Below are 14843 nucleotides of genomic sequence, written 5' to 3'. Positions count from 1 at the left end.
TCCCCCACCGCCATGTGAATGCCAGGTACCTTTAGGACAGACAGCCAGTGTGGGTTAAGCCGCCAGGTCCGTATAGTACAGCGCCAAACCCCAGGGTGTGCTAATAATAGACTTAAGGGTGAGTGGTCAGAGAGTGTGCGCGGTAAATATTCCACCTCTATCACCTGAGATAATGCACGAGAGTCTCCAAGGGCCAAATCAATGCGAGAGAGACTGTTGTGCGTAGCTGAGTAACAAGAATAGGCTCGCACACCAGGATGCCGTTCCCTCCAAATATTGAAGAGAGCCACCTCTGACAACAGAGTGTTCCGGTTGGCTCACTCGATCTACGGGAATTAACAATGCCATGGACACCCTATCCAAGAGGCCATCCAGGACAGAATTGAAATCACCTATGAGAAGCAGGTGATTTTTCATGATCGAGCCATTATAGGGTGGACATATGTAGATGGAGCATAGCACCCATTTAGCAGCATATATCTTACAATTTAAGCAAATAAACTGACCGTGAGGGTCTACCTTAACCTCTAAACATTCAAATGGGAAACTTTTGTGAATGAGTATAAATTCTGGGAGTTTTAATCCTGCAATTCTAATACATAGCTTTGAGACCACTGCTCAGCATAAAGATGTGAACAGAGAAGAAGAAAAGACTAATGTCTTACCCTTTTGTGGGATCTACCACAATATCTCGTGGCTTACTCAGACCCTCTCTGAAGAGTGTTTTTCGCTTGGAACCAGCAGTATTAGCCACAGAGATGGTGCTTTTGATAAAGTCTGTCCAGTATAGGTTGCCATGGACCCAGTCTACTGCAATACCGTCTGGAGCTTGGATTTCATTACCGATGACAGTCTCATGGTGGGATAAGTTATGAGCCTTGTCCATTAAAGCACTGTAGGGGTAAGAACAGACAGGTTGATCTTGTGAATGTCACAAAGGAAATAACTAACTAGATACACAAGAACTATTGTTACCGTCACTCTCATTACCTGTAAATTTTCTTTTGGGACAAGTCACACCAGTAGATTTTATTGCTTGCTATGTCTATATCCAATGCTACTACATTCTTAAGACTTGGGATGAAACGTGTGTTCTCGTTTTTGTCCAGTGTCATCTTCCTCACCTCATGACGGTTGGTAAAGAAGAGGTAAGCCACTGTTCCTATTTGGAAATAGATACATGCTTAGTAGATAGTCCATACAAAACACGAGCATATAACCTTTCTATGTAACCTAATGGCTGGGGTCCTCATACCCTATTATAAGTCAGAGCCGCTAATAATGAGTACCTCTTGATCTGCAGACCTTAGCTTGTCCATATATTACAGATGAATGGCCAAGTTATATTGCATTTCTGTAATGTATGGAAAAACAGTTTTGCCATAGCTTTCCCTGTGGTGTTTCCACTGTACTCACCAGTGGCCTTGCAGGACCCAGTCATGGGATCGATTTGGTAACCATCATAGCATTCGCACTTGTAGCTTCCTTCCAGGTTAGTGCAGATTTGGCTGCAGGTATCAGGTAAGTCACATTCATTAATATCTAAAGGGATAAAGATTGACAATTCTCTAACCCCATAAAGCATAACCCAGTGAAATTGTACAAGTAGGAAACTTTAGACACCAATTTACCTTCACATTTTTTTCCGACGACTAGGCGATATCCCCCTGGGCACAAACACTTGTATCCAATCTTGAGATCATTGCATATATGAGAGCAGCCGCCATTCTTTTCCAAACATTCATTTTTACCTGCTGAACCCAAGATGGCCGCATTGTAAATATACATCAAACGGCAGATATCATGTACATGGTAGAGGTGACAAGGTTTGTCAGTCACCACATTCCTTTAGTGGTTTATCTGACCAGTCTCTACAGTCTCTGACCGTTTTACACTTATTGAAGGGGTATTCCCATCTGTTGGCAAGTGTATGCTATTATTGCCCTGACCACAGTTTTATTGACGATAGTGATAGCATATCTTAGCTGTGCTGCTTTTCCACTCATCCACAGTGCTGCTTTTGTAAATCATAATACAAATCTAGATTTGTCCCGCATTGCCTGCGTCTGGCTGGCAGGGTTTGCTAAGAGGCATGCGCCTCATATATGTCCCCCATTGTCTCCAAATATATTGCTCTTATATAGCACTGGGAAGGCAGCATATTGTGGAAGGTGTTGGTGGGGGAAGAGCAATAGAAGGTAGAGGGGAAAGGAAGAGATGCTGGAGATGGAGGTGCAAGTGAGCATACATTCAGTTTGTATGGTTAAACCATAGAAAAATGGAGCAATAAGGAAAACTTAACGACAATAAGAGTCCAGTTACGTCAGGTGGCAGCAATTGAGCCATCGTTGCCCAATACTTAAGAACTTTTCAAACCTTCTAGCTAGCTACTTCCACTATTCTGCTGGTCATTGGAACAGGTAGTAACCATTGACTACAGCAAAAAGGGCACCAAACTTGAAGGACCGTCTTACACTAAGTCATTTTACATATCCAGTTGCAAGAACAGGAAGGGGTCACAGAATGATGGGCACTTATGGGTGTGGTCAATGATATATTTGCCAATTTATCAAACCCACAAAACAGCTAGAAGATCCTCAAAGTGGGAAGGTTTATCCCCCAGTACATTAACTGTCGAACCAAGCAAGTGATTTATGCCATTCTGTGTCCATGCCGAAAGATTTATGTGGGCCAGACCACACAGGAGTTGAGAAAGAGGATCCAAAACACATTTCAACAATCAACCTAGCCAAGCGAGATGCTAAACAAGGTAAGCCTCTGACTGTAGTAGGAGCATACTTTTTGGAGAAATATCATGGTAAGACCCACGGCTTACAAATTGTGGGTCTGGAAAAGGTTACAGTGGGCCTATAGGTACCTATGTTCTCCTGCAAAAGGAATCAAGATGGATTTATGAACTCAACACCATCAATCCTTTAGGTTTGAACGAGGAGCTACTGTTCACTGGCTTTTTGGGATAATCTAACATTATTGTTTTATATTGACTCTCTCTTTTCCTTCATCATGTATACAATACTGACCATAAAGTTCTTGAGTTCTCTTTTTTATCCTCCTTGCCTTCTTTTTCCCTAATAGGTTTTGCAGACTTTATGGAGAACATCTGAGGAGCATTTGGGGAAAAGTTCCTAGTGAGAATAGGTAAATAGCCTTTTCTCTCTTCTTTAGATAGCTATATCACAGGCTAACATCTTTGCATGATTCTTTACGCTTGTTCTTACTGTTTATTATTTTCTCATTCTTTTATCTTTCTTATCTTTAAGGCTTTTATTTTTCAATATTTTTACACACATATATATATATATATATATATATATATATATATATATATATAATTTTTCAAACTTTTCCCTTTTTTTTTTCTTTTGGTTGTTCACATTACCCTGCACCTTTGGAGCAGGCCTAACTGTTTTATTCACCCTTGTCACAGGCCTTATTTGCAGTGCCTCACTTTAGTCATATCACATATCATTTACTCTATACGTACAGTGACATACGTCACTCACACTACTTGGACCCAGCTTCACATTTATCTTCCTTTCTCCCCTTTTTTCCCTTCCTTTTCCTTTTCTTCCACATACACAGTCTTCACCTTATACATTTTTCTTTCTCCTCTCCATCACTTCTCCCTTCTCCCTTTTTCTTACACATACACAGTTTTCACCTTATATATTCCTCTTGCCCCCCCCCCATTTTTCACTTTTTCTTTTATTATATTCACCCTTATTTCTTGCTTCAACACAGTTTGAGATTGTCTATAAGACAATTGTTGCCAGTGTCTATTATAATGTGATTAAGTACTCTTTACTACATTTCTGGACTCTCTATCTGTTCCATCAGGATAATACGGATAATCAGGATAATCTTAGCAGGGCTATATATGTACTGCATCATGTTTTGTGGCTTCACCATTGCCTATTGTATTAGTTCACTCTGTCCTGCAGGTTTGGGCGTCCGACTGTGGCCTACATGAGCGAATAGTCCCTCTCTAGTGCACGCAATAAATACTAGTTCTGATCATTCTTATATATTTTTTGGTGACTGTTAGTTTTTATCAGTAGCGTTTGGGCATGCACTTTGGCACTTTTAAACTTCACATAACATATGGAATTTTGTTTACATATACACTTTGGGGTACATGTATTGTTTACAGGGAGTTTACATTTGTATAGGTGTTTTATATTCAATATGTACTTGACTTTTACACAGCGTTTAGGAGTACTACACTTTTACTCTTTTTTTGAATCTGAAAATAACTGGTTGGATATATCCACAATGACGGATTTTGTTCCTTCATCTATAGGGTCACTAGTATATTTTAGTGTTACTATGCGTTTACCTTTATATCAGTATTTTTATATTTCTAGATCTCATTAGGATTTGCGCATGCACAGTATGATTGACAGCGTTATTTGCACACAAAAAAAGTTTTTATTTATTTTATATACATAGGGCCTAGTGATTATCATTTTGGGGCTTGTTTTCATTCATCTCTAAGTTTGGTTATGTTATTGTACCTTATTTAGACGGGAACAGTATCCCTGTACCAAGATGGCAGCTGTATATACTCATGGTGCCAGTGCGCATGCGCTGGAGGGTCATTGCGCTATGACCCCGCTTATTTACTGGGGGTGACACATATATACCGACTTATGGAGGCACACAGGCGAGATAGGATGGGTGCCCAGGGACTGTAGCCGGTCCGTTGCTGGGTGGGTGCGGCATAGTGCAACACAAGCCAGCCTTTAGGCAGAGTTCCCCCTCCCTTCCTTCCTAGCCACCCCTTCTTCTGGCCCACATGACCTGGCCAACCAATAGTTTGCCATATATGGGGCATATTACCCCTGGGGTTAGCCTACCTCTTCCTCTTGCGATTCCGGAGGCGAGCTGTGCACATCATCTTGCCGTCCGTGACTTCCAGAGCCCAGCGATGTCTGAGGAGCAGCTGCTGCAGGTCATCAGGACCCGTCTGCAGGCTGATGAAGGTCTCCTGGACCGCTTAATTGCGGTCCTTAATTCTCCCCATGGTGCCGGTAATATCCCTCCCCCTACTGACATGAGCACAGGGAGCCGCCGGTCCGCGCGGGTGTCACGCCCACCGGCGAGGCTCAGCCCGGGCTCTATCCCCCCCTCTGGTCGCCGCCGCAGCCATTCCCGTTTCTCCCCCCCTCCCTCTGAGTCCCTCCGCCGGACCGGAAGTGCCGCCGACGTCACTTCCGGTTTGCGCGCGGCACATCGCGGTCCCGTTTTCCCGCCACACAGCACTGCCATGGGAGGTCAGGCCAGCCACAGCTCCTCATCGGAGCGCCCTCCATCACCACCCCTCACCGGACCAGCAGCTGATGAGGCAGTGCAGACTGCCGGACCCGCTCCAGAGGCAAGCCAGCCCCCTGTGTCGGCCCTGTCACAGGTCCCTGGGTCTGTGGCAGTGAGTGTTCCCGTCTCCTCCATTCCCTCCCCTGCCCCTGCCCTCCCACCATCTGCAGCACACGGATCTGAGGCTACAGTGAACCTGCCTCAGACAGATCCTTCTGCTGCCATGTCCCACAAAAGATCCCACAGACCCCGCCACCGCTCTGGTTCCTCTTCCTCCTCCCCTGACTCTGGCAGCCGCGGGTACCGTGGCTCTAGGCGTCGCCACTCCCACCGTCAACCCAGGTCATCCAGACGGTCTGGAAGATCCAGATCGTCTCGCTGGCGATCTCCGTCCACCTCTGATTGGTCCTCCGGCGAGACTGGCCGGTCGCATGCACGTATGAGGCAGGAGCCTCCGCCGTCCAGGACACGTAGCCTGGTTGTACAAGATGACCCTGCTGTTTTCCCCCCGCCTCCTCCTGTTCTATCCGCCCCTCCTGTTCTCCCTTCCTCACCTACCCCACCTGTGCTTCCTCCACCTGTATCACCTGTGCTTCCTTTTGCTCCTCCTTCATCTGCGGCTGCTGGTGAGTTTACTTATGCTAACGCTTGGGGGGCAGGTCATGGGGATATACTAAATTTACTGAAATCTTTATTGGAGAAGTCCCCTTCTCCTGCTTCTGGGTCTGCTGGTGCAACGAGGGACAGCCCACGTCCACACGCGGGGGTACAAAAAGACTCCTTTTTCTGTGGGGTTAGTCCGCTCGGTGCACATGTTGACCCAGAGGTAAAAGAAAAGATTTGGGGTAATCAATATATAGACATTTGGTCCCTCATTTCAGTAGACCAGTTTACTGTTGATAAGGAACGGCGTCTCGCTGACGCCAGACCTTATGAGCGCAGGCCAAAACCTGCAAAAACAATGAACAATTGGCTACAGGCCTTTGCTGTGTTGGGATGCGTGATGGGGCAGAAGCACCCGGAGCGCTGTCAGGAACTCTTTATTTATCTGGACACGGTTTACACAGCTTATAAGACACATGGGGGTTCTGCGTGGTGGAGATATGACGAAGAATTTCGTCGTCGTTTAAGCCTCCAGCCTGATATCGGCTGGGGGGTTAAAGCGACTGATGTGTGGTTACGGCTCATGACGGCACCCCAACGTCCGTACCCCTTTCAGCCCGCGGCCACTGTGTCCGGGGCAGCAGCCCAGGGGACAGTGGCCGTGCGGAGACCAGGTGCCTGCTGGTTGTTCAACGAAGGGCACTGCAGGTTTGCCGGTTTGTGCAAATACCGGCATGAATGTTCAACCTGTGGGAATAACCATCCCGCAATTCGTTGTAAAACACACAATCCCAAAACACGTCCAGGCGTGGGTGACGGAAAGGACTCCGGTGAGCGTAGCCGCGATGGAGCCCTGGCTAAGCCAGTATCCTAATGAGCAGGCAGCAACACAGCTAAGGGACGGTTTCCGATATGGTTTTTTCATCCCCTTTTACTTAAATCGCACCCCCTTGTTTGCAGAGAACCTGAAATCAGCTAAGGACCAGCCTCAGGTCCTGCAAGAAAAATTGAGAAAAGAGGTTTTGCTGAACAGAATTGAGGGCCCCTTTGATTCCCCCCCTTTTAAGAATTTGAGTTTCCCCCTTGGGTGTTGTCCCCAAGAAGGAACCTGGCAAATTTCGTCTCATCCACCACCTTTCATATCCGAAAGGTGTTTCGGTGAACGATGGTATTTCCCCGGAAGACGCGTCTGTATCCTATGTCTCCTTTGACCGGGCGGTCATGTTAATTGAAAAAGCTGGGCAAGGGGCCCTTTTGGCAAAGTCTGACATAGAATCCGCCTTCCGTCTTCTCCCGGTACATCCCGATTGCTATCACCTTCTCGGTTGCTACTTTGAAGGGGGGTACTACTATGACACCTGTCTCCCTATGGGCTGTTCCATATCTTGCCATTATTTCGAGATGTTTAGTTCATTTCTCAAGTGGGTGGTGAGGTGTGAGACGGCCTCTACGGCGATAATCCACTATTTGGACGACTTCCTTTTTGTGGCTCCTGGAGGCGATAGCAAATGTCTTCACCTACTGAATACTTTCCGTTTCTTTATGAAGCGTTTCGGTGTTCCGGTATCTGAAGAAAAAACGGAGGGCCCAACAACCACGCTGTCCTTCTTGGGCATTGAAATAGACTCAGTCCAAATGGTCTTCAGGCTCCCCCACGAAAAACTTCTTCGACTCTCCCAGTTAATAGATGGTTTCTGTGCAGTTCACAAAGTAACCCTACGTCAGATGCAGTCCCTGTTGGGCCTTTTAGTCTTTGCTTGTAGGGTGATGCCGATGGGCAGGGTTTTCTCCCGTCGCCTGTCGTTATCCACCCGAGGTGTCAGAGCCCCTGGGCATCGCATTCGGCTCACCACACAGCTGAAAAGCGACTTGCAGGTATGGAAATCATTCCTAGCCTCCTACAATGGTCGAACATGTCTCAGGAGAGTTGAATGCAGCAACTGTGAGCTTGAACTCTTTACGGACGCCTCTGGTGCTTGCGGTTTTGGTGCCGTCTTTCAGACGGCATGGTGTTTCTCCGCCTGGCCGGAACACTGGAGGTCTTCCTGGTGTAAGAATTTAACTCTTCTGGAGCTTTTTCCCATTGTAGTAGCCATTGAAATATGGGGTTCTCAATTCAGTAACAGGCAAATATGTTTTTGGACTGACAATTTGGGTGTCGTTTACTGTATCAACCGTTTGTCCTCCTCCTCCCTTCCTGTTTTATCCTTGTTGAGACATCTGGTATTGCGTTGTTTACAGTTCAACATTTATTTCCGAGCACGCCATGTTCCCGGTAAGCAGAATTTAATTGCTGATGCTCTGTCCCGTTGTCATTGGCAGGAATTCCGAACTCTCTTCCCCACAGCGGATATCCATGGCCATTCATGCCCTCCACACCTCTGGCGCATAGTGGACAGCAGCTCATGACTCTTATCAGTTCTTCGGTGACACCTCCAACTTGGCAGAGGCATGGTAAGGCATGGGCTACGTGGTTGCACATAGCGGGTTCGAGACAGACAGATTCCAGCGAGGCCGTAAGGTTACAAGTAACCATCGAATATTTGTTACACCTACGTGGCTCCGGTGTCGCTAGCTCCGTCGCAATGCGCTCCCTTTCCGGCGTGGCGTTTTTTCTTAAGCTGCACGGTTGGCCCGACGTCACCAAGCATTTCATAATCAGGCAAGCTTTAAAGGGCTGGAGAAAAGAGCACGTATGTCGGGAAGCGAGGCGCCCAGTGTCTTATAGCTTGCTCACGCGGTTAGTTGACGCATGCCAACTTGTCTGTGCGTCATCATTTGAGGCATCCCTTTTCTCGGCATGTTTCTGTACAGCCTTTTTTGGAGCTTTGCGTGTCGGCGAGCTCCTGCCACCTTCACGATACAAGCAAGGGGGCCTGCTATTTGAAGATGTAGTGTTCGCAAATAGCTCTCTGCGCCTGCGTCTGCGTTGCTCAAAAACCGACCAATATCGCAAGGGCACCTGGATACCAATTCAGGGCGTCCAAGGCACGGTCTGCCCCGTGCGCTGTGTCGCCGCTTATTTGGCCATGCGGCCTCAGGGCAGCAATTTTTTCCTCCATGCGGACTCTAGTCCCGTTACAAGATACCAGTTTGTTTCCATATTCCGACGTTGCCTAACTGCTGTCGGTGCCCCTGCAAACGAGTTTGCATCCCATTCCTTTAGAATTGGCGCCGCTACGGAGGCGGCCAGGGCGGGTCTCTCGGAATCCGAGGTTCAGCGAATTGGCCGGTGGCGTTCGGCGTGTTTTGCTAGATACATCCGGCCTGACTTGTTGTTGTAAATCTGCTGTGGTGTTAATTTTAATTTGTATTACAGGTCCTGTCAGGCATGAATTGTTTAGGCCGGAAATATGGGTATTGGGCCACTCTTATGTCGCCAGAGCCCTACAGCGGGCGGAGTGTCGGCCTGGAGGTCGCAATTTGGGTTTCCTTGGAGTCGAGGTCCACTGGCGTGGCATCAGTGGTCTCCGATGGCCCCAAGTATTGCCAGAAGTGGTGGATATCAGCACTAGGGTATCCGGTCCGATCATCCTGGTGCTTCATGCGGGAGGAAACGACCTGTGTTCCATGCGGATGGCCGACCTGATGACATTGATGAGGGCTGATATTGAACGGTTCCCGACTTTCTTTAAAGACATTGTTCTGGTCTGGTCGGAAATCGTCTCCCGGGTGGTATGGCAAGGGGCTCGCGAAGCCGAGGCGGTGGAGCGGGCTCGGAGGTCCATCAACTCCAGGGTCTCCAGATTTGTCAGGTCACGATCCTGGGTGGTAGTCAGGCACAGGCAGCTGGAGGGTGATAACAGCCGCCTTATGCGGCCCGACGGGGTGCACCTATCGGACATAGGTGCGGATATTTTTATTTCTGGCCTTCAGGATGGCATAGAGCAGGCCATGTTCTTGCTTGGCGGGGGTTGGAGCCCAGTATAGGTGTATAGGTCTCCTCCTTGGCGGTTATGGTGGATTGAGTTCTGAGATGAGAGCCTGTACGTACGAGGTGCCCGCTGGGAGTCCGGCGGCCGGCACACCGCGTTCAGCCTGGTTACAATATCTCCACGTTGGAGAGAGTTTGAGTGCCTTAACTTTAAGACAAAATAATAAATGCTGTGGCCGACCCTCGTCCAGCAAAGGTTAAAAGTTGTTGTGTTTTTGTTATTAACCATTACTTGGGTAGCACAGTGCCGGGTTTTTATAGCTCACCTGACTGCAGTCTATGGAGGCACACAGGCGAGATAGGATGGGTGCCCAGGGACTGTAGCTTGTCCGTTGCTGGGTGGGTGCGGCATAGTGCAACACAAGCCAGCCTTTAGGCAGAGTTCCCCCTCCCTTCCTTCCTAGCCACCCCTTCTTCTGGCCCACATGACCTGGCCAACCAATAGTTTGCCATATATGGGGCATATTACCCCTGGGGTTAGCCTACCTCTTCCTCTTGCGATTCCGGAGGCGAGCTGTCCCTCCCTCCCTCCCAAAAAAAAAAAAAAATATAGAAACAATATCTTAAAGTGTTGGCATAATGTTTGTTTGTGGCATGCTTTACATTGAAGTTAATGCTTGTTTCTTTAAGTCACAGCAGGCGGTTATGGTGGATTGAGTTCTGAGATGAGAGCCTGTACGTACGAGGTGCCCGCTGGGAGTCCGGCGGCCGGCACACCGCGTTCAGCCTGGTTACAATATCTCCACGTTGGAGAGAGTTTGAGTGCCTTAACTTTAAGACAAAATAATAAATGCTGTGGCCGACCCTCGTCCAGCAAAGGTTAAAAGTTGTTGTGTTTTTGTTATTAACCATTACTTGGGTAGCACAGTGCCGGGTTTTTATAGCTCACCTGACTGCAGTCTGGCGACATCCTGTTATGCACTATTATTGTTAGGGGTATATTGGGATATATGCAGGCAGACATGGCTTTTCTGGCATTTTTTGTAGCTGATGATATTATACATATATGGGGATACTATCCCCGAAGCAATATGTCTGCTGCACCTACGGCGACAAGGCGCATGCGCTGGAGTGTCACCATGTTACGATCCTATTTACCCAGTGTGGGATGCATAGATATAGCTATGGTAATACAACTACTACTACTATTGTTGTTGATTCATTACACTGATATTTGTGCCTCTGGTATCATACAAGGCGCCTGTGCCTTCATTTTGTTTTCTCTCCTTTCCAGGAAGGCCATTGTGTTATGATTTTACTTACTTATCTTTGGTGACACATACATATCGGCTTGGTGACATTTTGTTATGTACTATTATTGTTAGTGGTATATTGGGATATATACAGGCACACTTGGCTCCTTTGGTATCTGTTTAAGCCGCCGATAATATTATTTTATGACATATATGTGGGTCTGGACCTTTACTCTCCAATAATATGGCTGCAATACAAATGGGGATACTATTTCTGAGGTAATATGGCCGCTATACACACACACGTACGTGATAGTACGCATGCGCTGATTGGTTCCATCTACCCACTTATACTACTTTGGGGGTTTAAATACAGTTATGGCAATGCTCTTCTATTTACCATGATTGTTTTTGTTCCATTATATTACATTTAAATTTATTTAATCGCTGATATCCCCCAGTGGTATAATATGTGCATAATTGTATTGGATATGTACCCTTAACTAATATGGCCGCCGTATACTTGTGCAAATCCAGTGTGCATGTGTATGATGTTGCGACCGTTCATACAGTTTACAGTTAAAGTGACACTGTCACCTCCTTTGTGCATTCTGACATCTCTACACAGGTGTAAAGGGTAAATTTAGCAGTTTTCATACCTTATTTTATATCATACCTCATGGTGCTTGTTCAAGTAAAAAGTCATCTTTTATCAACTGCAGATTAAGTTAAGTGGGTGGGGCCTCGCAGCATTAGCGCCACTTAGCCCCACCCACAACGTCACAGTTGGCCCCGCCTTGGAACAGGCTGGCCGAAAGGTCTAGACCCCACCCCCTTTACATCGGCCATCCAATGGGCGTCAAGGGTGCGGGGCTAACTGTGCGTTGTGGGCGCTAATACTGCAAGGCCACGCCCACTTAATACAATCTGCAGTTGATAAAAGGTCACTTTTTACTTGAACAAGCACCATGACGTATGATATGAAATAAGGTATGAAAAACGCTAAATTTACCCTTTACACCTGTGTAGAGATGTCAGAATGCAAAAAGGGGGTGACAGTGTCACTTTAAGATTCTATATGCTAGTACAATAATATGCTGTTTTGGCAAACAATGGGAGTTACTGGTTTTATTTAATAGATGTTTAGTCACAGTCAGTAACATGTGAACCATCTGCACGGCAGATCCGGTGTTTTCTGCCTGCACCAAGATGGCTGTCCAACACAGATAGTATTTCTGGTATCATGTTCTTGCGTATGCGCATTTCTGTAGACGCCGGGGGGACTTCCGGTTCGAGTGGCCGCAGCCGGACGCCTAATTACGAGTGCCATTTCCTGTAAGTACAGATAAATATGATGATTTGAGCACAGGTTAACCAGCTCCTGACAAAGTTGCACAGCGCAACATAACACGGGTCATTTCTTTTCTCTGTCTGACGGATATTTATGCATTGCAGGTAGTATTCAGATTTCATTACCATGCTGTAGCATTCATATATACAGGGGTTGGGCCACTGTTACCTCTTACCTGGAGTGTTGTATTTTTTACCCGTTGACCCATACCTTTTTGTATATACAGATAATTTTTATCCCCTTACTAAGGAATTGGTGATTACTCATTACTATTTGGACAGATATAGTAGCACACCATATTGTGGTGTTGATATATGGTTGTTTTTGTTTTTAATCTTTTTTTTTCTGTGCTTTAATAAAGATTGCTTTTTGTACTTCAATTTATAGTGGGTGTGCGGCATATTTGTGCTTGTCCTTTTTTTTCTTTTTTATTCACATGTTGTTATTCTTGCACAGCACCACCCTGAGAATAGTTATTTAGTGGTGACTTATTTCATATAATTGTGCTAAGGTTTGTCAGTCACCACATTCCTTTAGTGGTTTATCTGACCAGTCTCTACAGTCTCTGACCGTTTTACACTTATTGAAGGGGTATTCCCATCTGTTGGCTAGTGTATGCTATCGTTGCCCTGACCACAGTTTTATTGACGATAGTGATAGCATATCTCAGCTGTGTTGATTTTCCACTCATCCACAGTGCTGCTTTTGTAAATCATAATACAAATCTAGATTTGTCCCACATCGCCTGCGTCGGGCTGGCAGGGTTTGCTAAGAGGCATGCGCCTCATATATGTCCCCCATTGTCTCCAAATATATTGCTCTTACATATCACTGGGAAGGCAGCATATTGTGGAAGGTGGCGGGGGGGAGAGCAAAGGAAGGTAGAGGGGAAAGGGAGAGATGCTGGAGATGGAGGTGCAAGTGAGCATACATTCAGTATGTATGGTTAAACCATAGAAAAATGGAGTAATAAGGCAAACTTAATAACAATAAGAGTCCAGTTAAGTCAGGTGGCAGTAATTGAGCCAGGGTTGCCCAAACTTTTCCAACCTTCCAGCTAGCTAGTTCCACTATTCTGCTGGACATTGGAACAGGTAGTAGCCACTTATGTTAGAGAAGCTAGTATATACCATTGCAGGCTACATACCACAGTCTTTTTCGTCAGATTTGTCCTGGCAGTCGAAGCCTCCGTCACACTTCCAGCTCATATGTATACACTCGCCGCTGCCACAGTGGAACTCCAGGGAGGAGCAGGGCTTGTCTGTCTTGATCGGCTGCTTCCCTTCGCAGTATTTTTCATCAGATCCATCTTCACAGTCGGGATCCCCGTCACAGGTCCACAGCTTGGGGACGCACATGCTTGAGTTCTTGCATTGAAAAAAGGTTTCATTGCAAGCGGGGGCTGGGCAGTTGCTTTCATCGCTGCTGTCGTCACAGTCGTAATCACGATCACATAGGTATTCAACAGAGATGCACATTCCGCTACGGCATTGGTACTGATCATCGGAGGCGCAGGGCTTGTGAGCTGTAAGGAAGGGAGGAGGGAAAATCAGACATAAACCTATGTTCTGTGTTAAAAAAAAAATGAAGAACGAGGACACAATCTGAGGTTATTGAGGGAATGATCAGAAGCAACATGAGAAAATATTACTGTACTGAAAGAGTAGTAGATGTTTGGAACAAACTTCCAACAGATGTGGTTGGTTACTCTACAGTAAGTGAATGTAAACCTGCCTGGAATAAACATATATCTATTCTAAGATAATAAAAAAGGAAATACTAGATGGCTGCGGCATTATAGTGCCACGGCAGTTTAAAGAGTTTACCCACTGCCGACACGATGGGTAAATATCATGACAGCAGCGGGGGAACTCTTTGAATCGCTGCGGGGCGTGGAGCGAACCCATTACGTTGCCGTCCGAAACGTCTGCTAAATTGCGGACGTGTGAATGTAGCCTTAGGCTCCAAGATACACCCACGGATATTGTGAGTAGACTGTGTTTGGTCTATTGATCTCTATGGGCATGGTATGTATCAGAATATGACAAGTAGACCATGCCTGGCCTCATGAACCCTTTGGGCGCACCATGGTATGTGTCAAATTATGAGAGGAGTATGTCTGGTACCGGTATGTGTGCATTATGATATATGTAAGAATACCATATTGCTGGTATACTGACTGTTGTCGATACAAAACACGAGCATATAACCTTTCTATGTAACCTAATGGCTGGGGTCCTCATACCCTATTATGAATCAGAGCTGCTAATAATGAGCAGCTCTTGACCTGCAGATTATAGCTTGTCCATATATTACAGATGAATGGCCAAGTTATATTGCATTTCTGTAATGTATGGAAAAACAGTTTTGCCATAGCTTTCCCTGTGGTGTTTCCACTATACTCACCAATGCCCTTGCAGGACCCAGT

General features: G+C 46.3%; 1 protein-coding gene and 1 long non-coding RNA gene across 8 annotated transcripts in view; one reads left to right on the top strand and one right to left on the bottom strand.

Annotated features, from left to right (window-relative positions):
* The window catches only part of LOC138768879 (uncharacterized), a 152064-nt gene that overhangs the window by 72221 nt on the left and 65000 nt on the right, over positions 1-14843 (top strand). For 3 of the 5 annotated variants that reach the window (XR_011359172.1, XR_011359173.1, XR_011359174.1), the window contains exon 4: positions 3097-3159. The exons of the other annotated variants lie outside the window; for them this stretch is intronic. This is a non-coding gene — a long non-coding RNA (uncharacterized lncRNA). The remainder of the gene's footprint in view (positions 1-3096; positions 3160-14843) is intronic. 5 annotated transcript variants of the gene reach the window in all.
* LOC138768844 (low-density lipoprotein receptor 1-like) overlaps positions 1-14843 on the bottom strand; it is a 54040-nt gene that overhangs the window by 37096 nt on the left and 2101 nt on the right. For all 3 annotated transcript variants that reach the window (XM_069946810.1, XM_069946817.1, XM_069946823.1), the window contains exons 2-6: positions 13563-13940; positions 1632-1754; positions 1417-1542; positions 991-1162; positions 666-893 (exon numbers count right to left, since the gene is read on the bottom strand). In XM_069946810.1, coding sequence (XP_069802911.1) covers positions 666-893; positions 991-1162; positions 1417-1542; positions 1632-1754; positions 13563-13940 — 1027 coding nt within the window. The remainder of the gene's footprint in view (positions 1-665; positions 894-990; positions 1163-1416; positions 1543-1631; positions 1755-13562; positions 13941-14843) is intronic.

This window comes from Dendropsophus ebraccatus, chromosome 1 (genome assembly GCF_027789765.1).
Source record: "Dendropsophus ebraccatus isolate aDenEbr1 chromosome 1, aDenEbr1.pat, whole genome shotgun sequence".
NCBI classification, from domain to species: Eukaryota; Metazoa; Chordata; class Amphibia; order Anura; family Hylidae; genus Dendropsophus; species Dendropsophus ebraccatus.
Note: the sequence above shows the minus strand (reverse complement) of the source record. Positions and strands in the feature narration are given on the sequence as shown.